Raw genomic sequence first — 26,869 nt, 5'->3', positions numbered from 1 at the left:
CTTGTATTCACAGGGATCCCTGTGGTTGGTGAGTCAAGAATCTGTCAGGGGAGGCCAGGGTGGAATCAAGGAGCACAGCGTGGATGCTGTAGCAGTCACTCAAGGGACAGATGTGGCTTGAGTCAAGGTGACAGAGGTGGAAGCGATCGGGAAGTTTAACTCTCAATATGTTCTTGGAGGTAAAATTGAAATGGTTTTTATTCATTGGATGAAGGCTGAGGGTGTAGAGAGCAAAAGCAGAGTCAAAGATGCCTTCAGAGATTTTGTCTAGGAAGTAAAACAGGGGAAATGAGCAAGACTGGGAGGCAAAACTGAGAGGTGATTTTGAACTTACAAATTTGAGATGTAAATAAAATAGCTACTTAGGAAAGTAGCTAAGTCTGGAGTTCAGAGAAAAGGGCTGAGCTAAAGATACAAATTAGGGAGTTGTTAGCACAAGAAGGAAATGGCAACCCACTCTAGTGTTCTTGCCTGGAGAATCCCAGGGACGGGGGAGCCTCGTGGGCTTCTGTCTATGGGGTCGCACAGAGTTAGACCCGACTGAAGTGACTTAGCAGCAGCAGCAGAATGAGAAGGAAATGGCAACCCACTCCAGTGTTCTTGCCTGGAGAATCCCAGGGACGGGGAAGCCTCATGGGCTTCTGTCTATGGGGTCACACAGAGTCGGACACGACTGAAGCGACTTAGCAGCAGTAGCAGCAGACTATTTAAAGTCATAGGTGTGGATTAACAATGATTAGCAAAGGTAGTGGATTTTAGAGAAGTCATCCAGTAGTGACCCCTGAGCATTCTGGCATCTAGAGATCAGCAAACAGAGTAGACTGAACAATAGAGAAGGGTCAGACACTGGGGAGGGTGGAGGGAACAGAACCAAGAAACAGTCAACACAGTGTCAAATGATGCCCCAAGTTCAATTAAGATGATGGCAAAGCTTGAATATAACTGAAAAGTCTGCCAGAAGTTCAGTGAGAACACCGCCAGCTCTGTGCAGAGGACTAGCGCCAGAAGACTAAGGAGCATGTGACAGGTGAGGAAGCTGAGGGTGTGTGTAGGTGACTCCTCCAGGAGTCTGGTCACTGACAAGAGTTGTGTGCGATGGACGGGGATGAGGAGAGGGAGAAGGCCACTCTCAAGAGTGGAAGCACACGGACCTCTCAGCTGCTGGCCGAAAGGCCGGCAAAGGGAGTTACAGCCTCAGGAGGAGCAGGGGAAGATGAAAGATGAACGGAACGTGGAGTAAAAGCTCCATGCATGGTGATGCGAGAAGCTGTGCGTGCTGTGCTCCCTTGGATGCTGCAGTGGCGAAGAATTCTGAAAAGGAATTCTTGAGAGGAAGAAAGGAAGAGGGGAGGGTGAAGGGAGCGGAACCCAGCGATGGCAGGGGAACAGGGGATTAAGAAGACTTACGGCAGCCTGTCTCCTTTACAGGAAGAAATATGTCCTCAAAAGGACGGGGACGCCACCCAGCCCTGCCAGTGGGCATCAGCAGTGAACGTCAGGCACCGCTACATCTATGTGGCCCAGCCCACACTCAGCAGAGTCCTCGTGGTCGACGTGCAGGCTCAGAAAGTCCTTCAGGTACATCTCTCTGAGGGAGGGGGGAGCTTCCAGCTCTGGGGCACAGCCTGCCACATCCTTCTTTGTTCTCTGCGCACTTCCCAGCTCCTAGGAGAAGTGGTCAGGCTAATGAAAGGATGTAGAGAAGATTCATTTTAGAGAAGTGCATTTTTCATTAAGCATGTATTGCCTACTATGTGCCAAACTTTGGTCTAGGTGCTTGGACAAATAGCCATGAATGAACAGGTCCCAGAAATTATATTCTAGTTTGGGAAAGAGACCATCATTTAGAATTTTAGGGAGCTACAGATGCTAAGAGCTATTTACATGTTGAAAGAGACAGAGGAACCAAAAGACTGTTTTTAAGTGGCCCTACCTCTGGAGGTAAACAGAGTCTGAGATCTGAACACCAAGTGGGATTGGAGCTTTGGAGCACCACCATGGAGCCACTTTTTTTAAAGATTCTTTTCCCATAGAGATCATTACAGAGTATTGAGTAGAGTTGCCTGTGCTATACAGTAGGTTCATATTAGTTATCTATTGTATATATAGTTAATACTCTTAAATCCCAATCTCCCAGTTTAGCCCACCCCTCTTTTCCCCATCTGTGATTTCTATTTCTGTTTTGTAACAAGTTCATTTGTATTATTTTAGATTCCACATATAAGCAGTATCATATTTGTCTCTCTGACTGACTTAGTATAATAATCTCCAGGTCCATCAATGTTGCTGCAAATGGCATTATTTCATTCTTTTTTATGACTAATATTCCATTATACATACATATTGGACATGTAGGCTGTTTCCGTGTCCTGGCTATTGTAAGTCATGCTACAATGAACATTGGGTGTATGTATCTTTTCAAATTATGGTTTTCTCCAGATACTTGCTCAGGGGTGGGATTGCTGGGTCATAAGGTAGTTCTGTATTTTGTTTTTTAAGGAACCTCCATACTGTTCTCCATCCCCACCAAAGGTGCAAGAAGGTTCCCTTTTCTTCACACCCTCTTCAGCATTTATTATTTGTAGATTTGTTGATGATGGCCATTCTGACTAGTGTGAGACTTCACTGTACTTTTGATTTGCATTTGTCTAATAATTACTGATGTTGATCTTTTCCGGTACTTCTTGGCCATCTGTACGTCTTCTTTGAAGAAATGTCTATTTAGGTCTCCTGCCTATTTTTTCATTGGGGTTGCTTTTGTTTGATATTGAGCTGCATGAGTTCTTTGTATATTTTTTTAGATTAATCCCTTCTTGGTTGCTTTATTTGTAAATATTTTCTCCCATTCTGTGGGTTGTCTTTTCATTTTTTCATGGTTTCCTTTGCTGTGCAAAAGCTTTTGAGTTTAATTAGGTCCCATTTGTTTGTTTTTATTTTCATTACTCTAGGAGGTGGATCAAAAAAGATCTTGCTGCCGTTCATGTCAGAGTATTCTGTCTATGTTTGCCACTAAGAGTTTTATAGTATCCAATCATACATTTGGGTCTATAATCCATTTTGAGTTTATTTTTGTGTATGGTGTTAAAGAATGTTCTAGTTTCATTCCTTTACATGTAACTGTCCGGTTTCGCCAGCACCACTTATTGAAGAGACTGTCTTCTCTCCATTGTACATTCTTCCTTTGTCAAAGATTAGGTGACAGTAGGTGCCTGGGTTTATTTTGGGGGTTTTTAACCTGTTCCATTCATCTAGACTTCTGTTTTTGTGCCCGTAGCATACTGTTTTATAGCTTTGTAGTATAGTCCAAAGTCAGGGACCCTGATTCCTCCAGCTCCATTTTCCTTAAGATTGCTTTGGCTATTCAGGGTCTTTTGTGTTTGCATACAAATTCTAAAGATTTTGTTCAAAGTAAGGATTTTTAAATGGAATTTAAAGGGAATTAGTGACTGATCTGATCTGATCCTTAATTATCTGGGTGAGCCCTACCTGCAAGCACAAGTATCCTCATAAGAGAGAGGATGTGACAACAAAGAAGAAGGAGACAGTTTAAGGATAAAGCAGGTTTGCTACACTGCTAGCTTTAAGATTGGAGGGAAAGGCCATAAGCCAAAGAATGCAAATTTTTAGATTCTGGCAGCTGGAAAGACAAGGAAATACATTTTCCCCTAGAGCCTCTAGAGGGAGCACTACCATGCAGATGTATTTCTCCTGCCAGTGAAATTAATTTTGGACTTCTGGCCTCAAGAACTGTAATTATGGGGAATAAATTTGTGTTGTTTTAAGCCACCAAGTTAGTGGCACTGTTGCTACAGCAGTAGGAAAGTAATGCGCTCTGATAGAGCTTTGAGCAAGGCAGGGGGTAAAGCAGATACAGGGGGAAATTCGTAATTCCACTTTAGATTACGTTTAAGCTGCTATTATATATATAATCTATATCTTTAAAGATGTTATGTAATAGGTTGCATAAATAGGTCTGGAGTCAAAGGAGAGGTCTAGGCTGGAGATATGAATGTGGGCATCGTTACCATGTGAATTTGTTAAATCCAGTGACCTGGAGGAGATCATGGAGGGATATATAGATAGAGAAGAGGTCACGGTTGGAGCCCTGAAGTACTCCAACACTTAAAGATCAGGAATGAGAGAGAGAGCCAACAGAGGAGACCAAGAAGGAATAACCTGAAAGGTAAGAAGAAAATGAGGAGAGGGTGGTTTTCCAGAAGCCAAGAGAAGAGTATTTTAAGGGAGAGTTAGTGGCCAATGGTATCAAAGGTTGCTGAAAGTATTTGTATGTTGTGAAGACTGAGAACTAACCTTGGATTCAGCACCACATGGATCACCTTGGCAGGATAATGGCAGAATACAAGCCTGAGAGGGGTGAGTTCACATCAGAATCAGAGGGAGTAGGGATGGTGAATACAGACAACCATTTTGAGGGGTTTTGCTGAAATGTGAGTAAAAGTAGACAAATGAGGCGGTAGCTGGCAGAGGATGCTGAAGAAACTTTTAGGCTAGATGACATTCCAGCATTTGTATGCTAATGGGGAAAACTTCTGCAGTTCTTCCCTTTCTTCTGCATCAGTGAAGTAGGCAGTGGAATCCAGGACATAGGAGCAGATACACCAGCCTAAGATAAAAGCACGTTCACTCATCAGAGCAGGAAGAAACCGGAAGTATTCGGGCACAGGTGCAAATAGGTGATACAGTTGGTGGTAGCTGAGTGACCTTCTCTTCTGGTTGCCTTTGAAATAAGAAGGAAAATTATCACCAAGGCTGGAAGTCTAAGGAAAGAGGTGAAAGTTGGATGTGAGATTAAATTGACCAGGGAAATGTGATAGGACTGCAGGGCAGTGGTGAAGGTCCACTTAAGGATGAGGGGTGCAAATTTAAAGTCAAACCAGTGACGAGACTTGTATTTTTTTTTTCCAAGGAATGCTCACTGTTAGGAGAAAGTTACATAAAACCAGGGTTTTGGTGTGGTTTCTCCGGGCAAATATGACAAGAGATTTTCTAGCTATCTTTTTGTTATTGATTGAATAATTTCAATCCTTTGAAATCTATTGAAGCTTGTTTTATAATCAAGCTAATCTACTTTGGCAAGTGCTCTATGTATACTTTAAAAGTATGTGTTTTCTAATGTGTGTGTATCAAGTTGGATCATTCTATTACTCAAATATTCTAAGTGACTTTTGTTTAGTCAACTAGCTGCTAAGAGGTATGTTGAAATCTCCCCCTATGATTGTAAATTTATCAAGTTCCATCCATTTTTGCTTTGCTTTAAAATTGTAATATCTTCCTGAGTGGAAGACTTCTTTCAAAATATCCCTATTTATCTCTGGTAAAGCTTCTTGCCTGAAAGTCTGTTTTTGTCTAACAGTGTAGCTAAATCAGATTTACTTTGATTAGTGTTACCATGGTATAATTTTTCCATTCTTTCACTTTCAATCTATGTCATGTATTTAAAAGGTGATCTTATGTATTTGGATTTTGGCTTTTATCTAGTTTAATAATCTTGGTCTTTACTCAATTATTTGATTCCTGTATATGGTTATGCCTACCATCTTTCTGTTTTTTTCTCCTTTCTCGCTTTTTTCTGGATTAGTCAAACATTTTTATTATTCTATTTCTCCCTCTAGTAACTTGTTGTCCATGCATTCTTTGATCATTGCTATTATTATGACCACCCTAGGGATCACAACACATTCTTTGCCTCAATACAGTCTCATACAAGTTATTACTTCATTTGCCTAATAATGGGCTTCCCTGATAGCTCAGCTGATAAAGAATCCGCCTGCAATGCGGAAGACCTAGGTTCAATCCCTGGGTCAGGAAGATCCCCTGGAGACGGGAAAGGCCACCCACTCCAGTATTCGGACATGACTGAGAAACTTTCACTTTCATTGCCTAATAACGAGAGAACCTTAGAACACTCTAACTCCTCTAACCCCCGTTCTGCCTTTGGCACTATAGTAGGAATGAATTTATTTCTACACATAATTTAACCCTGCAAAACATGACTATTATTGTCATTTATATTCACACATATATTTACCTTTGTCATTGCTCTTTATTCTTTCCTGATGTACAGTGCTCTGTCTGGGATCAATTTCATTCTGACTGGACAGGTTTCTTTAGTGCAGGTCTGCTGACACCAGATTCTCATAGTTCTTATTTGTTTGAAAATTTTCCATTTGTAAAGGATGTTTTCACTGGATATAGAATGTTACATTGGCAGTTATATTCTTTCAGCTTTAAGATGCCATTTCATTATCTTCCACTGGTTTTGTTAACAGGTCAACCGTCAAGTTTTACTGTCTCTCTTTTGAAGATGACGTATCCCTTTTTTCTCTCTGGCTGCTTTCTAGATCTTCTCTTTCTTTGGTCTTTAATATTTTTCATCAGACTGGAAAATTCTTAACCAGTGTTTCTTCAAATATTCTGAGGCCTCATTCTTTCTCACCTCTTCTTTGAGAACTTTGAAAGAAAAAAAAATAGACCTTTTCATTGTGTCCCACACATCTCTTTCCCTCTTTTCATATTTTCCATCCTTTTTTGTCTCTTTGTAGTTCAGTTTGGGTATGTGCCTCGATTGTCTTTCACTTTACTAGTCCCGTCTTCCACCCTGTCTAAGGTATATTTAACAAAATCTATTTATTGAGATCTTCATTTGCATTTTTTCACTTTAGAATTTCTGCTTAATTCCCTATACATACACACATATATATAATTATATGCACATAATTTCCTTATCTTTTTATATTATTTTCAGTCATATAAGCTGTATCTTGAAATGCCTAGTCATTTTTTTCTGAATGGCAAACCTTCCATATAACATTGTAGAGACTTTCTATGGCTGTCATCCACTGAAGAGAGTTTATCCTTTTCTCTGCTAGGAAGAGAGAGAGTAGAAAATGAATCCCTCTAATCAGGTACTGTGTTGAGCCAAGGCTGAGTTGCAGCTTTTATAAAGCTTAGTCAGCCTCTGATTCACTCCTAGTAGGTCACCCTTCCGGTCCTCACACTGAGAGCCTGGTTTGTTCTTCAGGACATTTTCCACTCCGTGGCTTAGCTCCTTAGCATATAGAGACTGTGGAGAGCTCGGTTCTGAATTTAAGAGATTGCGGGGGGTGGGGGTTAGGCTTTCAACCTCCTGCTCCACACCACCTCAGTCAGAATGAGAATATGAACTATGGTTGGAAAAGGTTAGGCAGAAAGGACAGATAGCGCCTGCAGTCCAAACTTCAGGGAAGTTTGTGAAGAGGGTGGACAAATAAGATAGCTGGAAGAGCATGCATAATCAAGAGGGTTTTTAAAAGAGAGAGAAAAAGTACAAGAATCTAGAGAGAGTGAGGATGGTGAGTTAAGAAGCTCTGGGAAGAAGAAGGCTGCTGGCTCCTGAAGCCTTTGGTAAATGAAGGGAAAAGACTAGGAAGCTGGCAGAAGAGAGGAACAATGAGGAGCAGCTAGAAGCATGAACAATGGACCGGGGGTATATGAAGGTAGGAAAATAGAAACAACTCTGCTTAGGACTTCAGGGTAGAGTGGGTTTTAATCTGAGCAAAACAGTTAAAACAGACTGCAAAGATGGGGGTGACTAGAGAATAAATAGACGTCAATGGGGATGGGCAACATGAAGAGTTTAGGTTTGTATAGAGTTGTGGTCATCAACAGAGGAATGAATTCTAGAGTACAGTGGGTTTACCTGAAGCCATGTGCTGAATGAGCTCATCCAGGGAAAGGAGGTAGATAGAAGGTCAAAGATGAAGACATGGAACATGCCATCATTTAGAAGTCAGGATGAGGAAGGGAAGCCAGGGAGGTGGGGGGCTGAGGAAAGACAATATTCCCAGAAGGGAATGGTAAACCATGCTGAAAATTCAAGTTAGAGGAGGATCAAAAATTGATCTCTGAATTTGACATTAAGCTCTATCACAGTTCAGTGGAGTGGTGAAGACAATTAAATGGTTTCAAGGACTCCATAGACATTTCTTGAGGAAAGCTTTAACCAGTGGGGACAAAAATGCCCCCCGACTAGATCAGAAAGGCTAGAATATGGTGGACTTAAATTGAAGTTTCAGAAATTTGTTGACAAAGAATAAGTTACGGTGGCTGCAGTAGGGAAGAGAAAAAGATCACTGAAACCAAGAAGGAACTAAGAAAGCAGGGCTTTGAATGAAGGCACCAAACTAGGGATCTTTAACAAACAAAGAGAGTGGCTAGGTCAGTGCGGAAGAGAGCAGGGGTCACAGCGGCATCACAGTGTTTTGGAACTTAGAAACTACATTCAGTTCAGTTCAGTCGCTCAGTCGTGTCCGACTCTTTGCAACCCCATGAATTGCAGCACACCAGGCCTCCCTGTCCATCACCAAATCCCAGAGTTCACTCCGACTCTCACGTCGATTGAGTCAGTGATGCCATCCAGCCATCTCATCCTCTGGCGTCCCCTTTTCCTCCCAGCATCAGAGTCTTTTCCAATGAGTCAACTCTTCACATGAGGTGGCCAAAGTACTGGAGTTTTAGCTTCAGCATCATTCCCTCCAAAGAAATCCCAGGGCTGATCTCTTTCAGAATGGACTGGTTGGATCTCCTTGCAGTCCAAGGGACTCTCAAGAGTCTTCTCCAACACCACAGTTCAAAAGCATCAATTCTTTGGCACTCAGCCTTTTTCACAGTCCAACTCTCACATCCATACATGACCACAGGAAAAACCATAGCCTTGACTAGACGGACCTTTGTTGGCAAAGTAATGTCTCTGCTTTTGAATATGCTATCTAGGTTGTTCATAACTTTCCTTCCAAGGAGTAAGCGTCTTTTAATTTCATGGCTGCAGTCACCATCTGCAGTGATTTTGGAGCCCCCCAAAATAAAGTCTGACACTGTTTCCCCATCTATTTCCCATGAAGTGATGGGACTGGATGCCATGATCTGTTTTCTGAATGTTGAGCTTTAAGCCAACTTTTTCACTCCCCACTTTCACTTTCATCAGGAGGCTTTTTAGTTCCTCTTCACTTTCTGCCATAAGGGTGGAGAAGTATAAAACAGTCTCCAGGTAGGACTGAGGAAGCTCTATTCTCAGAAAATAGCAGAGTTTCAGTTACAGCAGTAGAAAGAGACTCACCTGATGCTAAAGTCCAAGTCCTGGAGGTTCCAGGTGGGTGATGTACAAGACAGTCTGCACAAAGTTAAAGGGCATGTAATAACAGAAGCTTTCCAAGTCAGTCTCAGATCATGCAGGTGGAAGAGCTTGGGAAGGATGCTGAGGGTTCAGGAAGCCTCCAAGGCTTACAGGAGAAGTGATGGGAGGGTCCTGAAGCTGACCGTGAGTGGAAAACTGGAAAAAAGAAAAACCTGTGTTTATGTTTTTGCCAAGATGGTATGGGTCTTCTTTAAGTAAAACTTGCAAGAAAGGAAAACATTACTAACAACCAATTTTATGCCTCTGAGACAAACCCACAAAGGTTTCTTCCCTGGGTTCCCAAATGGGCTCATTATCCAGGCTGCTAGGCTGGATAGAGTGGCCTAGAAAAGAATCACTTTTTGCAACAACAATGATCAACTTGTCGCTACTTTTTTTTTTTTAAGTCCATAGGTGTCGATCCTCTGCCGGCTAAGCTGTCCTATGACAAATCACATGACCAAGTGTGGGTCCTGAGCTGGGGGAACGTGCACAAGTCCCAACCAAGCCTCCAGGTATGTTGGGTACATGCAGGACAACACCCACCTGCAAGAAAGGACTCTCTCCCCAGCTAATCACCTTTACCCAAAGTATGTCCATGAAAGAGAGTAGGAAACATCCTCAGGACCACGCCCCTTACAGGCAATTAGCAGGGTATCTTCCACCAGGCGTGCTGCTAAAGACAACACTGATGGTAGATGGGATTCTGATGTCATGACAACCAGAAGGTGGCTCTTGGGCCCCACCTAGCCCAGCCCTCAAACACTTGTCTCTTCTCAGCCAGGAGCTCCTGGGGCCAGGCAGGAATGAACCTCTGGACTCCAAAGGGAGCTAGGGCTTTCTCCACCCTGGGCTGCATGGGCTGGAGAATACTGCCAAAGCAGGCACCAGACAGTAAGGAAGCAGAAGGAAAAGAAGGAAAAGCAGTGGCAAGTATGTTCATAAATGAAAGCACATTACTGAGTGCTCATGGGGTGCCGGGGCACAGGAAGGTTCAGTAATTGGCCCCTGCTCCACCCTAGGTATATGTTCAGCCCTGCAGTCCAGCCACTGCACTGTACTGACTCCCCCTTGGGAAGAGCCTGGGCCCAGCACAACTGTGCTTCCACCAGTCAGGGAAGGTCAACACCAACCTGTGTTGAGTGTGTCTGGCTCAGCCTTTCTCACCGAGGCACATGAGAGGATTAAGCCCTACAGAAGGTGATTTAAATACCTGTTCCCTCAATTTTCACAATGATGGTACACAGAACCATTCCAGATGCCCAGAAGTTAACTCAGCGCATACAATGGACTCCTCAGGATATTAGGATTTCTTCTCTCTCAGAACCCCAGTTGAGAAGGGCTGCAGATGGAGCCAAGTTCACCTTTTTCCCAAGACTGGTAAGAGGCCAGGGGACACCCCGTCTACAGAAGCTTCCTCCTGGGGACTGGCCACTCTCCTGGGCCAGGGGAAGGACACTACTTCATCTCCCACACACCGAGACTACTGCCCCTCAGTGGACACCATCAACACGTCCTGGGCCCCAGCAAGCTGATGACAAATAGTAATAATTCATTAGAGGACCTAGGAGTCAGAATAAGGTCGCTCAGAAAATTGGTTTCTCTGGCAGCCCTAAGAAAACAGGTAAGGAAATTCGAAGGGAGGGGCCACCAGAAAATATTTTTCTAGAGCTAAAAATTAACGAAAATGATTACCTAATTTAAAACTGCAGGAGATGAGTTGAAAAATGCATGGTTTCTACTGAGACTCAAATTAATAGCCTGAAAGATAAAGAGCAAGAAAATCCTCAAATCACAGAACAAATATAAGATTAAGATATGAAGTCTCAAACGACATTTCAAAGTCAAAAGAAGTTTAGAAAAAGTAATAGTTGGAATGGAGTCAGACATTCAATTTGGAATAAAATTTCCAATTTAAAAAAAGTACATCTTGTAGAGTGAAAGTGATCCAGGTTAACATGATGAGAAAGAACACATCTCTGTTCTTCCTGGTAAAACTCTGGACTTCTAAGAATAAAGAAAAAATATTTCAAGGCAGAAAGAACACGTCACCTATAGAACAATCAGATTTCTCACCTGCAACAGTGAAGACTGTGGCATTGTGCCCACATGCTGCTAAAAGAAAAGGGTTGATATCCAAGGCATCATTTACCTGTCAGGACAAAAGAAAGACCTAAGCATATGCAAGAATTCAGAGAGCATATCACAAAAGATAGCAGAAAAACAGCAGGTGAGCCAGATCAGAGACATCGAGATGGAGGAAGATACAGAAGAGACAAGAGTAAGTAAGAAATCTAGAGAGGAAGGTCCAAAATTGAAACAAGATGAATGAGGAGAAACTAATGTGTGAAAGTGGAGTCATTCAGTCGTGTCTGACTCTCTGCGACCCCATGGACTGTAGCCCAGCAGGCTTCTCAGTCCATGGGATTTTCCAGGCAGGAATACTGGAGTGGGTTGTCATTTCCTTCTCCAGGGGATCTTCCCGACCCAGGAATTGAACCCAGGTCTCCTGCATTACAGGCAGACACTTTACCATCTGAGCCACCAGGGAAGAGAGGAAGGTCCAAAATTGAAACAAGATGCATGAGGAGAGACTAATGTATAGTAAGTGCTAAATAAAGGCATTTGAATTAGGAGAGATGTACTGAAAGAGATATTCTGATACCAGATTCTAAAGATGGTAAATTATTTCAGTAAAAGTAAAGATAGGGAGTAGAGGAAAGAGAAGGGAGTAAAAAGATTCTAACATGTCATCTTATGGGCATAAGAGAGGATATAGAAAATGCTCTTTGAAATTAATAGTTGAGATAGTTAACTATATAATTATTCCAAATGTGACAAACTGATTTCTCCTATTAAAAGCAGAGATGATGAGATTGGGTTTGGAAGGAAGAGAGGGAGAGAAAACTAGCTATAATTTGTTTACAAGAGGCATATAAAGTGGTGATAGGTGGATGAAAAGATGTTTGAGTGATAATATCAGACAAGGTCAAATTTAAGGTTACAAGCACTAAATAGCATAAGGAGAGACATCATGTGAAGATAAACAGCCAACAGGTAGCAAACAACTAGATACATGACACAAGAGTGATTAACAATACAGGAACTTGATTTTAAAATGGACTTAAATTGTACATACCAAGGAGACAGTATAATGACATGGGAAAAGTGAATAATATAAGGAACTCAGTTTCATAAATATATAGAAAACCTTTCCTCTGCCAAATAGAATTTTTTCACATGTCCACATATACATGTATCAGTAATCACAAAATTTTAACAAATTTTGCAAAAGTCAGTGTTATAGGCTACATTATCTGATAATTAGAAATAATTAAAATGTGACCTACCTAATAAGGAAACACTCCTAGATTGTTACTGGAGCAAAGAGGAAATTAAAATGAGAAATTACAAAGTGTCTGAAAGCAATGAAAAAGAGACTCCTTCTCATCAAAACCTACGGGATCGAGAGAAAACCATACGCAAGGGAATATTTGTGTCTTAAAACCTGCAGAGAATATATTTGTATTAAGAAATTAGAAAAAGAACAAAGTTAACTTGCAGGAAGGAATTATTTAAAAGACCAAAATTAGTAGAAATAAAAAGAGAACAAAAAACCCATAAATCCTTCATAAACCTGATAAAGAAAAAAAACATAAAATGAAGAATGTGAAGAGAGAGTACTACAGATGAAGGAAGATGAAAATAATTGTCAAATAGTATACTGCAGCTCTGAGGTGGCAAATTTTAAAACCTAGAAAAAACAGGATTGCAAAATGCAGAAAAAAATAAACTGATCTAGTCAGAGAAAGTATCGTATGACATCACTTATATGTGGAATCTAAAGGACACAAATGAACCTCTCTGTGAAGCAGAAAGACACTGACATAAAGAAAGACACTGATAAAGAATAGACCTGGGGTGAGCAGATGCAGATTGTTACACACAGAATGGATGGACAGCAGGGTCCCACTGCATAGCACAGGGAGCTTACAGTGTCCTGGGAAAAACCACAGCAGAAAAGATACAATATTTATATAAATATAAAAAAGAATTATGTGTGTGTGTATATAAATGTGTAACTGAGTCTCTGTGCTGTACAGCAGAAATTAATGTAAATCAACTATACTTTAATAAAATAAATAATTTAAAAAAACTGACCTAAGAAAAGGAAAACCTGAAGTAGAACAATTACCAGAGAAGAGGTTTGTTTTTTTTTTTTTTTAAGATTAAAGATCTACCATAGAAAAATGTACAGCCAAGTTTCTGATGCATTGTTTAACAATTAGATTAATACCTAGGCAAGAACATTCAGATGTATGTATTCAGAAAAAGGCAAATGATGAGTGGAGATTTTTCAAAACATATTAAAATACATTGAAGTTGGCTAATTAATAAATTAGTATTGATCCTAGAAACAAATACATTTTAGTGATAGTTGCCTAAAATGTAATAACTGATAAATGAAGCATATGAAATTGGTAAGGCAAATGCTTTGGGACCATAATCTTATCATTTATGGAAACCTAAAGTTGATCATTTAATCTTATTTCTCAGACCATTTGTATTCAGTGCAACCATTACCTTTGTGAGAGAGGCTGAGCATAGTATTAACTGGAACTGAGAAGAAGAGGAGCTTTTGGGTACAGCCAAGTTATAGCAAACCTTGCAAATGCAGATAGTTTTAGTATTATTTGAACTATTTCAGACCATGTGGGGGAAATGTACAGCTCCTTAGTATTAAAAAATAAAACTATCAACTAATCTCACAAATACAGAAGCAAAATTCAACATGGTATTAAAAAGAGAGTCCAACAATGCATCTAACTGCTTGAGCAGGGAACAAATTCCAGGATGCAATAATGGTTCACTCTTAGGAAATCAGTCAATATTACTCATAGCACAAATTAAAACAGAATAAACTATAATATTTTCAATGAATGCTGGAAAGGCATTTAACTAAATACAGCAGACATTCTTAATTAAAAAAAAAAAACTAAAAAAAAAAAAAAAAAAGGAATAGAAGACATAAACATAATGAAGACTGTTTCCCAGAAACCAAGAGCAAATTTTGCCTAAATGACAAAACACTAAGAGCATTTTAATTAATATCAAGAATTAGACCATTATGCCCACCATCACCATAATTAGAAAGTCTGAGAAATGCACTCTGACAAGAAAATGAAATAAACTGAATAAACCTACCTTCATCATTGTGGACTAGTGTTCAAGAAACCACTGCTTGCAAAAACCGCTCCTGGAAATGACAAAAGGCAGAGCCTTTGTGGTGAGCAATTTAGAAATGTGAACCAAAAGCCTCAGTCCAGCAACGTGACCCCTCAGAGGCCATGATCAAGGGTGGGCACAAAGATTTAGTTACAGCACTGTGTGTTACAGCATTATTTACATTTGCAAAACATTCAAAATTCTATCCTAAGGTTTCTGAACATCTAACACTAAGGGACTGGTTAAACAAACTTGCTGTGACAAAATGAAAGTGGTTCTATAAATGAGGCTTAGAAGCCAGTGTTTAAACCTTTGGCATGTTGCAAATTTTGCCCATCGTGCTCTTGTCCACCACTCCCAGGTCCAGTTTTTAGCTGCATCAATACCCTGGCTCCCTGCTCTTCCCCAACTGTCACCTCTTAGCTGGCTTCATCCACCCCTCTGGAGCAGATGCTCAGCCTTCCCATCCCCATGCTACCAACTGACATCTCCTGATATCCAGCCACCTGCCTGCATTTTCAACCAAGCCCATAGATCCAGCAAATTTGAGAGGCTCAAAAGCTATCTTTTAGTCACCAAACATGCCCAGCTATGTGTTGGGACACAGGCCAAGAAGGAACTCATGACTCATTGGAGAAGTGAGGTTGACTAGCCCATATCAGTTCAATGGCTCATGATACTGGGTTTTGAAGAAGTAACCTCTGCACACAGGGTGTTAGGGTGGTGAAGCGTGAATGACACTGACTGCTGGCAGCCTGTGATTTTCCATCTCTATTATAAGCTAAAATGACAGACCTGGTATCAAGCAATGATTGCATGGTTTCTTGGAATTCTCCAGCATTTTCACCTGGACATTCTAAGATCCAGTTGCCTAATACTGATATTTTCTTTTTCTTTTTTTCAAACATTTTATTTTGTATTGGGCTATAGGCAATTAACAATGCTATGGTAGTTTCAGGTGAACAGCAAAGGGACTCAGCCATACATGTACATGTATCCATTCTCCCCCAAATCCTCCTCCCATCCAGGCTGGCACATAAACAGAAGAGTTCCATGTGCTATATAGTAGGTCCTTGTTGGTCATCCATTTTAAATGTAGCAGTGTGAACATGACCATCCCAAACTCCCTAGCTATCCCCCGGGACAACTATAAGTTTGCTTTCTGTTTTTTAAGTAAGTTGACCTAATACTGAAATTTTCTTAATGTCTAGTTCTAAGTTTTTTCCCATGGACTTGGCGTAGAAATGTCATTCCGACTTTTTTTTTTAATTACAGGAAAATAAGCTAACTTTAGAACTTAAGAGCTGCCCTAAAACTAAAATTCCCAGCCTACATCTTTCTGGCATGCTGCCTGTTGACCCCTGGAGGGAAACCACCATCCCCAAAACCCCAGCCTCAAACCTGCCAGAGGAGGCAGGGCAGGTGCTGTTTGTCTTGTCATTACAGTAAGAGCCAGAGGCAGTCCCACTCTTAAAAGGTTAAAGCATCCAGAGCTCTAAGCCCTGTGAGTCACGAAGCCACATCACAGACTGTCCTCAGCCTCAGGCTGCAAAAATCTGAATCCTTCCGTCTGTATACGTGGTCACAATATAAAGATCAGAAAATGTGTCTCCCCTCCCTGGTCAGAGTCTAGCATCTGCCTTCTGTCCTGCTAGGAGGGTCTGGGCTTGTCCTTTGGGTCCTGCAGCCAAAACTGCCCACAGGTTGGCCAAGCCCCTCACCTGGCTGCAGGTCTGCCACCTGTCTGGGAATCACCCAGAACTTGGAGGTGGATGAGCGCATGCAGAAGGCAAGAGGACACAGGCTGTCTGGCTCAGTGTTTCCAGCCTGCCTGTGCCACGGTCTCAGCAGCTGGTGGACAAAAGCCCAGCCTGACCACAGGGGGCTTTCCAGCAGGGCTTCCATCCTAACCCCAGACATCAATCACTCAGCTCTGTCCGGCCCTGCCAGGGTACCCTTCCCTTATACAGACACAGCAGGGACACACACCAAGGAACTGCTCAAGTTGCCTCCTGCCAAGTCCACAGGGGATAAAGTTGCTCCTCCCAGGGAACAGAGACAGCCATGCTCTGTCACTACCAATTTGTACAAAACACAGGGCCTAATTCTTCACTGCTCACAGCAAGTCCCATTTGTAAAAGTGGAACCCTCCCCTGCATCCTAATCACCGACTCTAAGTGGCACAGCCAGCATCTCTGAAAGATGCCTGTTTTCTCTATTAAATTATGGACTCCCAGTGCTCAGAGAGGACCTCTGCAAGCAGCATATGGTGGAGACTCTCAACACAGCAACCTAGGCACCTGGTGTCAAGGGAAAATACAGAACCAGTCAACTCCACCATTGCGTATTGTGCTACTTCAAACCCCTCTCCCCCTTTTCCCAGCCAAAAGGAGGATCACTACCCGAGTGTGCCTGGGTCTGTAGGTTTCCACCACCTACCCCACCTCCGCTTGGATAGACCCTCACAAGGACTTCCATTCTATGTTACAGGTGATCACAGAGGCCAGCACTGGCCAGGGCCAGCGCCTCATCCGCACACCCTTTGCCGGAGTGGACGACTTCTTCATTCCCCCAACAAACCTCATCATCAACCATATCAGGTGAGACTGGCCCACAAGCGCTAAGCTACTCCATGCCCCAGCTCAGCCCTCTAGGGGGCAGCTTTGCGCCAGGGAGGCCTGCTCCTTTCTTTTTCTCCCCAATTCCTTCTTTGGACCACATCAGGAACAAACAGAGAAACAGCCCCATCCCTGTCTTCATTGTTAAAGTTAAGAAAGGCACCCAGCTCCTAATGCCCTCAGGGACCCAAGGTCAGGAAGTCTTAGCTTTGGGTGAGGACAGTAAAGAGGAAACAACTGTGGTTAATTGTGTACCCTGTCCTTGCTATATGTTTAAAAAAAAAAAAAACACCTAAAAAAAAAACAAAAAAAAAAACAGGTAGTCCTCCAACCTGTTTTATGGATGAGGAAACTTAGGCTCAGAGAACAGAAGACACTGACCAAAGTCACACAGTCAGGAACTGGAGAGTCAGACTAATGTGGGTCTCCCACAGAAGGGGAAGGAGGTGGGGGATGAATTGAGAGAGTGCCACTGAAATATACACATGACCACATGTAAAATAGATAGCTTAGATACCTAAGACAGATAGTGGGAAGTTGCTGTGTTACACAAGGAGCTCAGCCTGGTGCTCTGTGATGACATTACCTAGAGGGGGGTGGGGAAGGGCTAGGGAGGATCAAGAGGGAGGGGATGAATATATATATATATATATACACATACATACTGATAGCTGATTCATGTTATTGTACATCAGAAACTAACACAACATTGTAAAGCAATTATCCTCCAATTAAAAATACATTAAAAAAAATTTTTTTTTAAGTCAGGTATCCTTTCGGTGCCCCCTTTGGCCTCATTCTCTAATAACCACAACCTGTGGCTCCTCTCGGAGGCCCCAGAACACCTGCTTTGCCACCATCCAAAAGAACAGCTTAGTAATAACAGCCGTGGCCTCAACTGCAAGCCTCATCCCAGCCTGGCCGCTGCCCTTCCCTCTTTCTTTCAGAGAACCTTGACACTTAGTCAAGGCACCACTGCCAGAAGGCTGAGCGTGCCCTTTTATAAAGTCATCAAGACCCAAATGTCTTATGGCAATGTTTATGCCTTCCTTTACTCTGACATCAAGCACCTTTTTCCAGGAAGAAATGACTCATTTTTGCAAGCTGAAGCTGGACTTGTAAAAATAAGGCTCACCCATTTATCCTTGCCCAAGGGAGAAAATAACAGCTTTCTGACCTCCTCACCTCACTCCAGAGAATACCTCTAAGATGAGCCTCTAAGATGGTTGTAAATGGTAAACCACCTTAAAGAAGCTGAATTCATACAAGAGTCATGCAAACTCAGGCGCTGCCGAGCCTGTGTGTGACTTTTACATGACAGCTTCCTACAGGCCTGGGGTTTTCTTTCCTGCTCTCCCCATGCTCTAGCTCTTTAAGGATGCTTTAAAGATGCCATCACATGGGCATTTTCCCGTCTCTGAGGCATAGTTTGCTATTCAAGAGAAAACTGTGGAAGACATTTTTCTCTACTCCGGTAGGTGTACACAACCCCCAAAGGCCTCTGCAAGCAAGGGGTTTAGGCATACTCTCATGCTCAGAATGAGTCCTGCCTGGAGTCAGACCCTTTTGCAGCTCACAGCCAGCCTCCAAAGAGGAATTTCACCAAGTCCAGATGCGGCAACCACCACCTCCTGACCTCTTCCAGTAAAGCGCCCACTCTAAGATTTAATCCTCCCAACAGCCGTCGGAAGGAACTGCCCTCTTTCAATTTGCAGAGGCTCAGAGGGGTTCAGCAGCTTGCCCCAGGCTCTGCAGCCAGCAGGCACCACGGGAGTGCCAGGCCATCTGGCTGTAAAGGTAAAAGCTGTCCTCAGCCCCAGCCCAGGGTTCCTCTGACCAGCATCATCAGTGTAGCCAAGGGAGAGGCTGCCCTCACGTTCCTCTCCGAGGGTCAGGGACCGTGGATAAGACATCTGTCCTTGTTCTCTTGTATCTGCATCCCCAGGTTCTGACTCACCCGTTAGTCCACAAAACCACTCAGAAATAGACTCACCTGTCCTGTCCTCCTAGCAGGCAGAGTCAGGGCAGACACCTCTTGTCCTTTCCCTCCAGCCACGGGCCCACCACTTCTCAGCTGGCACAAGGTAAAGACACCCCAGAGGAAGGAGCTGCTGAAGGCATAATTCCACTCCTTCACCATTTCTAAAGATGTGTGCATGTTATAGGAGCATAAATCCAGGAACAGTCTCAACTGCACTTGGTTTGAGATCATAGATGGATCACTTATGAAACCATCTCCTGCAAAATAGATCTTATTAACAGGCTATTAGATCAGCAAAGGATAGAGGACAAGAGAAAGGATGCCATCGTTTAAGACAAATGGCAGATCCCTTAACCCCCCGGCCTTCTGACCTCAGTCTTCATCCCCTCCCAGGTTCGGCTTCATCTTCAACAAGTCTGACCCTGCCATCCACAAAGTCGACCTGGAAACGCTGATGCCCCTCAAGACCATCAAGCTGCAGAGCCACGGCTGCCTGCCACAGGCCATGGCCCACACCCACCTGGGCGGCTACTTCTTCGTCCAGTGCCGGCAGGACAGCTCTTCTGAAGCCTCTCCACAGCTGCTGATCGACAGCGTCACAGACGCGGTGGTCGGACCCAACGGCCAGGTCACTGGCACCCCGCACACATCCCCGGATGGGCGCTTTGTAGTCAGCGCAGCCCCGGGCAGCCCCCAGCTGCACGTGCAGGAGATCTCACTGCGGGGGGAGATCCGGACCCTCTACAACCTGAAAGTGAGCCCGGGTGTCTCGGATGTAGCCTTCCAGCGCTCCTTCACACAGGGAGACCAGTACCATGTCTACGCCACCCTCGAGACAGAGCCAGACCTGCTGTTTCTGGAGCTGTCCACGGGCAAGATGGGTGTGCTAAAGGGCCTGAAGGAGCCCGCGCCCGCAGGGCCAGCCCGGGCCTGGGCAGGGCCCCGCAGGATCGTGAGGGACAGCGGGCTGTTCGGGCAGCACCTCCTCACGCCCGCCCGGGAGTCACTGTTCCTTATCAACGGGAGACAGAACGCACTACGGTGCGAGGTGGCGGGCGTGAAGGGGGGGACCACGGTGGTGTGGGTGGGCGAGGTATGAAGCAGTCCCGAGCAGGCACCCTGTACATTTTTACAGACAAAAGCAAAAAACCTGTATTCGCTTTGTGGTTCAACACTGGTCTCCTTGCAAGTTTCCTAGTGTAAGGTATGCGCTGCTAAAGAGATCGGGTGGGTTTTAGGATGTAGGATTTCTGCCTTGAGCTGCAATGAGAACCTGCTGCCATGTAAAGGAATCATCGTGCGCCCAGCTACGCGCCACGTTACCTGGGCCGCCCTGGAACCAGGAGCTCCAGCTTTCCAGGCGGACGCTTCTGTCAGTTGCCTTTGCATCCTCATTCTTTAACACCGGGTCCGTCCAGACTTCACCCTGCTGGATGGCCTGAAGCCGGGGGCTCCCAGGAGCGGGGCCCTCCCTCCTGGCCTGAGAGCTCTGGACCTCATTTTCTCCTTTGCAGCTGCTTCTCGCTTTTCTTTCCATTTGACTTGTTGTAAGCCTGAGGGAGAGCCAACAAGACTTATTGCATCTTGGGGATGGGGAAATCACTCACTTTATTTTGGAAATTTTGATTAAAAACTAATTTTTTATAATCTCAAATGCTAGTAAGCAGAAAGATGCTCTCCCAGGTCCAGCTGTATTCTTCCCTGCCTTAGGCCACGTCTCTGAGAGGCACTACCCCACACCCGACAGCCAGAAAGAAGACAGTGGCCATCAAGGGGACTGGGGTCCTCTACATCACTGACACCCCCAAGTGCAGATCAGACCACCACATTGGTAAAGGCTCCTTTTTCTGGGTTGGGACCCCAAGAGACCAAGACAAACCCTGTGTGCCTGCTTATCACCACTCAAGGGGGACATGTATTAGCCTGTCCAGTACCCCAGATTCAGGGCTGACCAAGCTTGCCTGGAAATGTGTGTGCAGAACAGTGGCCTCCAGGCTCAATGCAGAAACCATGCCCTCCTCCAAGGATTCAACTGGGGTTTCTTAGGCTATCCCTTTAAAACCGCACTCTCTTCTGCCTGTGGCCCTCGCACTCAGCTTGCACCCAAGTCCCTGCATCCACGAAGCACAGACAGCACATTTCAGTGTTCCTTACACATGGGTCCCCATCTCCCCAGGAACACACAAGGACGTGGGAGGCCACTGCCAGTACTCCCAAACGTGGTGGGCTCTCCAGGGCAATCAAAGAAGTACAACCCAACAGATCCCATATCGGAGAATCTCAACAAGGAAGAGGCTCCCTTGGGATCTCTAAACACCCTTCTCGTGCACATTGGCAGGTTTGAATGGTCATTTTTCAAGCCACTGAAGTAGGAAGGGGTGTGGTCCCATCACAGAAACATCAGTTTAGATGCCTTCTCCTGCCAACGTGGCCATGATTTTCCTAAGCTGCTGAGAAATGGCCTCTTTCAGAGAAAGAGAGACATAGACCCTGTCTCACTAGAAATACAGCATCTCAGTCCCACCTAACTGCCCAATCCACCTGCCCCCTCACAGAGCTCCTGGTATCAGCCAGTCCTCTGGTATGTCTCATGCATCTTAGTCCACCATACTCTTGTCCCCAAAAACTCCCGGGAGTGTGCCTAGACATATACATTCACAGATTTTTTAAGATAAAATATGTAGATATTTGAGGAAACTGACCTCAAAACCTAATTATTTAGTTTTACAATAACTGGGATGGATGGAAAACACATCTCACCTTTTTTTTTTTTTTAACTATTATTCCTGCCTCAATCTCTTGACACATTTGCTTGCACATCTGTCACTGAAATTTCCCAACTTTCTCAAGCTTCTTCCTTTGGGAAGACCTTCTGAATTATGGCAGCCCCTGGAAGAAAAAGAAAGTGTCTGAGTCTACATGAAGAAGAACCCACCAACTGCCAGGACAGAACATCAGCCCCTCTGTGTTACAGGATTCCTGAGTAAGAGACCAGTCCAGCCGCAACTGGCCTCTTTGACTGGGAGTGACTTCAGCGGCACCTGTTCCTTTTCCAGTATTCATTCCACTTTCAAGTGTGGAAAGCTTATCAGCCTCTCATTGTCATCACTGTGTAGTTACAAAGCTGGAGATAGCCAGTTTAGGTCTTGCTGCCAGCATTTCAGATACAATTAAATAGGAGAAGGGAATCACAGCCCTGAAAATTGTGAAATTTGCAAATTCATAAAGGCAGGAAAGTCCATGTTTTTTCAGCAGTGCAGCCAAGTGAAAGGCTGGCCTGGACTCCACCTGCCTCTTCCTCCCATACTTCAGCCCCAGCGGAATTTCATGGAACACAGTCTGAAAGCCACTGGGATATGAAGTCATCACAACATCCAAGATCCTTCTTATGAACACGAATCATCAGCTATCTACTAATACTTATAGTAAAGGAATATTTGTTTTTACCAAAAGAGTCACCCCAAAGTCACTCACGTAATAAACTATTTCAAAATTACTGGATTTTGAAATCAAATTCATTGCAGAAAAATTCAACGTAGATATTTTTTTCAGACTAACAAACACACAAATAAACCTATAGTGACGTTAAGGATTTGAAATAATACTCTCGTTCTCCTTCTGCCCAAGTGAGCAGGACCCTACATGGAGGTATTGGGTCCAAAAGCCTGCCCAGCCATTCACGGACTGAGAGTTGGAAGAGGGATTTGTCTGCTCCTAGAAGCCTGCATGGACTTCCGCACAAGGAAGGTTGGGTGTGAGTCACACACAGTGAGGCCAACGCCATCATCCCATCCCCACAACACTGAACCAGCAAGTCCTGCCTGGGGCTGGCCCAGGCTCCCTTCTTAAGTATTCATTCAAGTCATTCCAAGATCCTGTTTTCCCCAAGCCTGCAGAGGTAGCTGGAAGAGCCCTGTAAAGTCTAGGCAGGGGCCACACTCATACCAAGCTTCAGATTCTATGACCTAGAGACGGCAGCACAGGAGACAGAAACTCAGTCCCTGCGATTCCTACCCCAATCTCAGCCTCCCAGCTCCAGATTAGTGTCTTGGAGGACAGCTCTCAAGCCCAGATAAAGCTGAGAACCACCTGCCACCCTAGGGAACTGTAACAGCTGAGTCTTCACAGAGGAAAGCTGCCTGGAGCTGGCTTCGTGTGGCCCCACTTCTTTTCTGTTGACCAAATAACCTGTGAACTAGTGGAGATTTCAGAACTGAGTTGTGAAACAGATTCACAATGGATATATTTTTCTACACGGGGCTTAAAAGTAATCTGATTCATTTCCACAGTGTGTTTCATTCAAATACCATGGATGCTGCACCCTCTTCATTATCACATTGCACAGCTCGCTCCCCTATCCTCCTCTTCAAAAGCCAGCCTCCAGGAGCACTGATACTGCTCCCAACTCTCTCCTACACATCCACCAATCTACCTCACATTCTCCTCTTCCTCTCACCTAGCACCCCCCGGAATGTGCACTCCAAACCAAGACACCAGATGGGCAAAGTAGGATGACAATGATGCTGACATGAAGTCCTTTGCCATCTCTCCCCACCAGGACCCCAGATCCCACTCCAAGTGCAATCAGAACCCATGGGGACACAGCTCCTTGCTGCTCAAATCACACCCCCAAGCCCTAGCTCACAGCCCTTTGGAGTTTGATGAGCAAGACTAAAGAGAACTCAGAACTGTCAGAGAAGTCCATTATGATCAGACAGAAACTGCAGGACAGGAATGGAGACCATGCCATCTCAGCCAAGCCCTGAAGGGCTGAGCTACATCCCTCCATCCTCACCTGTACTCTGTTTCCCACTTCCTTCCTATGCCTGGAGACTCCTGCTCATGAACCACTCCAACAATTCAAGGGCCAACTCACCTAATCACCACACCAGCTCCCCCAGCGGTCTTTGCATGCTGCTTCCTGGCTTTGGGGTACATGTGAAAAGTCATTCATCCAGCCAAATCCTATACTATTTGCTCCCAGATTGGCACACAGCCAAAGCAGTTTTGTTCAAGAAAGTCATTAGCTGCCTTTATTGCTCTCCAAAATCATAGAGATCATATAGAACAGAGGGGCTTAAAAGAATCAAGGGGGAAAAGCATAGTATTTATCCTCAAGGTGTGACTACAAGACCCCAAATACCTGGTGGAATGCAACCCACTTCCTTTAGTCTACACCAGGTTACCTGCCGAGCCACCTGAGGATTTGAGTGTCTTATCTGGACCTTCAGGATTTAGGCACCAGCCACACAGCAGACACTGGGAGCCCAGTAATAATGGTCTCCTGTGAGCAGTACTGGGAATTTAACCAAACACAATGTGTGAAATTATGGAAGATAGGGAAGAGCAGGGACTGACCTTCAAAATTCACAGCAAGGCTTCATTAGCCAGCACGAGAGTGTTGAGCATGTGCTTGGTTTTTGCACAAAACCACACTTCACACACCCCTCTTCCCAAGCTCACCCCTATGGCCCCAGGGAGCAGGCCATGCCCTAAAGGGCTGTAGAGGGCTCAAGCCTACATGCCATGAAAATAACTTGACTCACCTCTACTCCCACCTGGTGACATGTGGCTCTCTACCTGTCACCAAGGCAGGATCAGACAGTGCTGCCCCCTGGGGGCACCTTCTTCAAGAGTATTTCTGAGGAATGGCAACCATGAAAAATTGGCTGGAGATGGGGCCTGAGACATTTCCTAACTCTAAACCTTCATCTGCTGCCCCGTATAACATCTGTCATAGCTTTAATAGTTGTTGGCCCCTGGCTCCTTCAGCTGCTTCAGAGAGGTGAGGGATGGCAGTCTGCAAGCCCCCCTGCACCCCAGACCCACAGCACAGCCTTCTGTGGTACCCCCAGCCCACACCCTGACTGCCTGCCACTGGCCAGGCCCCTTCTCGTTCCTGGACCCTTCGTACACCACCCCTCTCCCCGTCTGCTTGTGCTTCCTGAAGACCTGTGAGATGATCTAAAAGCAGACTAGGCGTGGAATTTTGCTGCAGTGTCACACACGCTGTGTTCATGCTGTAGTCCAGTGAACGACCCTCACAATATGAAGTCACACACACACGCTCCGCTTGTCCCGTTAGGATTCTTCTCCCGCCCCACCTCAGAAAACTTCCAGATCTCTCATGTCGAGGCAGATTACATTATTTTGAGCAGTTGTGTAGACTCCAAAATATATTTTCTGTAATCACTGGTATTTCTCAAAGGTCTCCTGTAATTACTATACATGTGAATTTTTCCTTATTTATAAAATATATATAAATTATTTTTAATACATCAACTTTAGTAGAAATTTGTACCAACACAGTAACTGTATGTGGCATTGGAAATAAGTTTGTGTTTACGTTAATGTATCGCACAGTATTGGACACGCCGTGTATTTGCAGTACCACTTGATAGAAAGATGTTTCACAGATTATCATAAAGTATTGTCATTGTAAATGCTCTTTTTCTGAGGATTTTACAATAAAACTTGAAAAAAGTTACCTTTTTTTGGTGCCAGTCTATGTGCACTTGTTAAAATGAGGATTGATTAAGGCAACCCAGGCCTGTATAGGTTCATAATGGTCAAGGCAAATTGGCCCCTGCTCTGACCCAGTCCAGAAAGAGGCTGGACAAAGCAAGCACCTGACCCCAGATGTATTTCTTCCCCATGTCGAAGTTTCAGCTCCCAAAATGCACAACTGACATCTGGTCCAAAACTTCTCATCACCTGCCCTGCAATGCCCTTAAAATCCACCCCAGCCCCCAGACTAATTCACTCTCAACTCCAGTCACCCTTGTTTCTCACTGCAGTAGACTTTCAACTGGGATACAGAATGTATGAAGTGCTCAGTAATCACCAAGCTACCCATGAGGAACACCTGCCATGAGCCACGTGGTGCTAGGGAGGGGGCCAAGGGCCACACAGAGGAGACACGGTCCCTGCCTTGGTGAGCTTCAAGTCTACTTCACCATGACCAGCAGTGCAAGTTCTTGAGAGAGAGAGAGAGTGTGTGTCTCTCTAAGGTAAGTGGGCTGCTGGAGACCCAGAGAAGAGTTGCAGTTCAAGTTCAAAGGTGGTTTGTTGGCTGAATCCCCTCTTCTTCAAGGGAGCTCAGTCTTTTGCTCTTAAGACTTTCAACTGATTGGATGAGGCCCACCCACACTACAGAGGTTAATCTGCTTTACTCAAAGTTTACTGATTTAACAGTAAATCTAGGGACTTCCCTGGTAATCCAGTGCCTCAGACTCCATGTTCCCAATGCAGGGGGTCTGAGGGGTTCAAGTCAGGGAACTAGATCCCACACGTCACAACTAGGAGTTCACGTGCCAGAACTAAAGGTCCCACGTGCAGCAAATAAGACCCAAAAAGCAGCCAAATAAATATTTACAAAGTTAATCTCACTGAAAAAAAAATACACAGAAACATCTAGAAGAGTGTTTGACTAAGTATCTGGGAACCACAGCCTAGCTAAGTTGACACAAAATTAACTCATAATCACACAAGCAGGATGTTGCTCCCCACCCTCCTGAGGAAGTAAACTGCTTTGTGCCCAGCCCTGTGATAAGCACTTAATAAGCATCTGTCTTTAAACCTTACCACACCCAACAAGGCAGGAGGTACTATTATCATCTCTATTTTATAAACAAAGAAAAAATGAGGCTCAGAACAACACAGCCAGGATTCAAATTCAAGTCTTCAAGGGCCAAACACATGCTCTTAACCAGTAAACCTACTCCTTTCAATACCCACCTTGACAAAAAGATGGAACCCCAGCTGCTCCAGATTCACTTCTATGCAGATCCCAAGGGGCACAGGCCACACACACTAGGGGCTCTGCTCTGCATGAACTTCTGTCTCAAAGAGACGACTGCCCAGACTCTTCCT

The 26,869-nt window shown here is 44.3% G+C and overlaps 1 protein-coding gene and 2 long non-coding RNA genes across 6 annotated transcripts in view; 1 reads left to right on the top strand and 2 right to left on the bottom strand.

The window, feature by feature from the left end:
• FSTL4 (follistatin like 4) overlaps positions 1 to 25,484 on the top strand; it is a 660,210-nt gene extending 634,726 nt beyond the window's left edge. For all 4 annotated transcript variants that reach the window (XM_070793583.1, XM_070793584.1, XM_070793582.1 and 1 more), the window contains 4 exons: positions 1,429 to 1,578; positions 9,580 to 9,687; positions 16,889 to 16,998; positions 19,391 to 25,484. In XM_070793583.1, coding sequence (XP_070649684.1) covers positions 1,429 to 1,578; positions 9,580 to 9,687; positions 16,889 to 16,998; positions 19,391 to 20,096 — 1,074 coding nt within the window. In that variant the 3' untranslated portion in view covers positions 20,097 to 25,484. The remainder of the gene's footprint in view (positions 1 to 1,428; positions 1,579 to 9,579; positions 9,688 to 16,888; positions 16,999 to 19,390) is intronic.
• LOC139184158 (uncharacterized) lies at positions 4,603 to 19,394 on the bottom strand. The gene is made up of 7 exons (XR_011567674.1): positions 19,010 to 19,394; positions 14,378 to 14,429; positions 11,249 to 11,324; positions 10,868 to 10,933; positions 9,116 to 9,328; positions 6,050 to 6,471; positions 4,603 to 4,738 (listed from the first exon to the last, which is right to left on the bottom strand). It is a non-coding gene; the product is annotated as an uncharacterized lncRNA (long non-coding RNA).
• Positions 20,440 to 26,869, bottom strand: part of LOC139184159 (uncharacterized) — a 154,760-nt gene continuing 148,330 nt past the window's right edge. Inside the window, exons 3-4 of the long non-coding RNA XR_011567675.1 lie at positions 21,758 to 21,886; positions 20,440 to 20,550 (exon numbers count right to left, since the gene is read on the bottom strand). This is a non-coding gene — a long non-coding RNA (uncharacterized lncRNA). The remainder of the gene's footprint in view (positions 20,551 to 21,757; positions 21,887 to 26,869) is intronic.

Source organism: Bos indicus, chromosome 7, assembly GCF_029378745.1.
Source record: "Bos indicus isolate NIAB-ARS_2022 breed Sahiwal x Tharparkar chromosome 7, NIAB-ARS_B.indTharparkar_mat_pri_1.0, whole genome shotgun sequence".
Taxonomy (NCBI): domain Eukaryota; kingdom Metazoa; phylum Chordata; class Mammalia; order Artiodactyla; family Bovidae; genus Bos; species Bos indicus.
The sequence above is the reverse complement of the archived record's forward strand: the minus strand, read 5'-3'. Positions and strand labels throughout refer to the sequence as shown.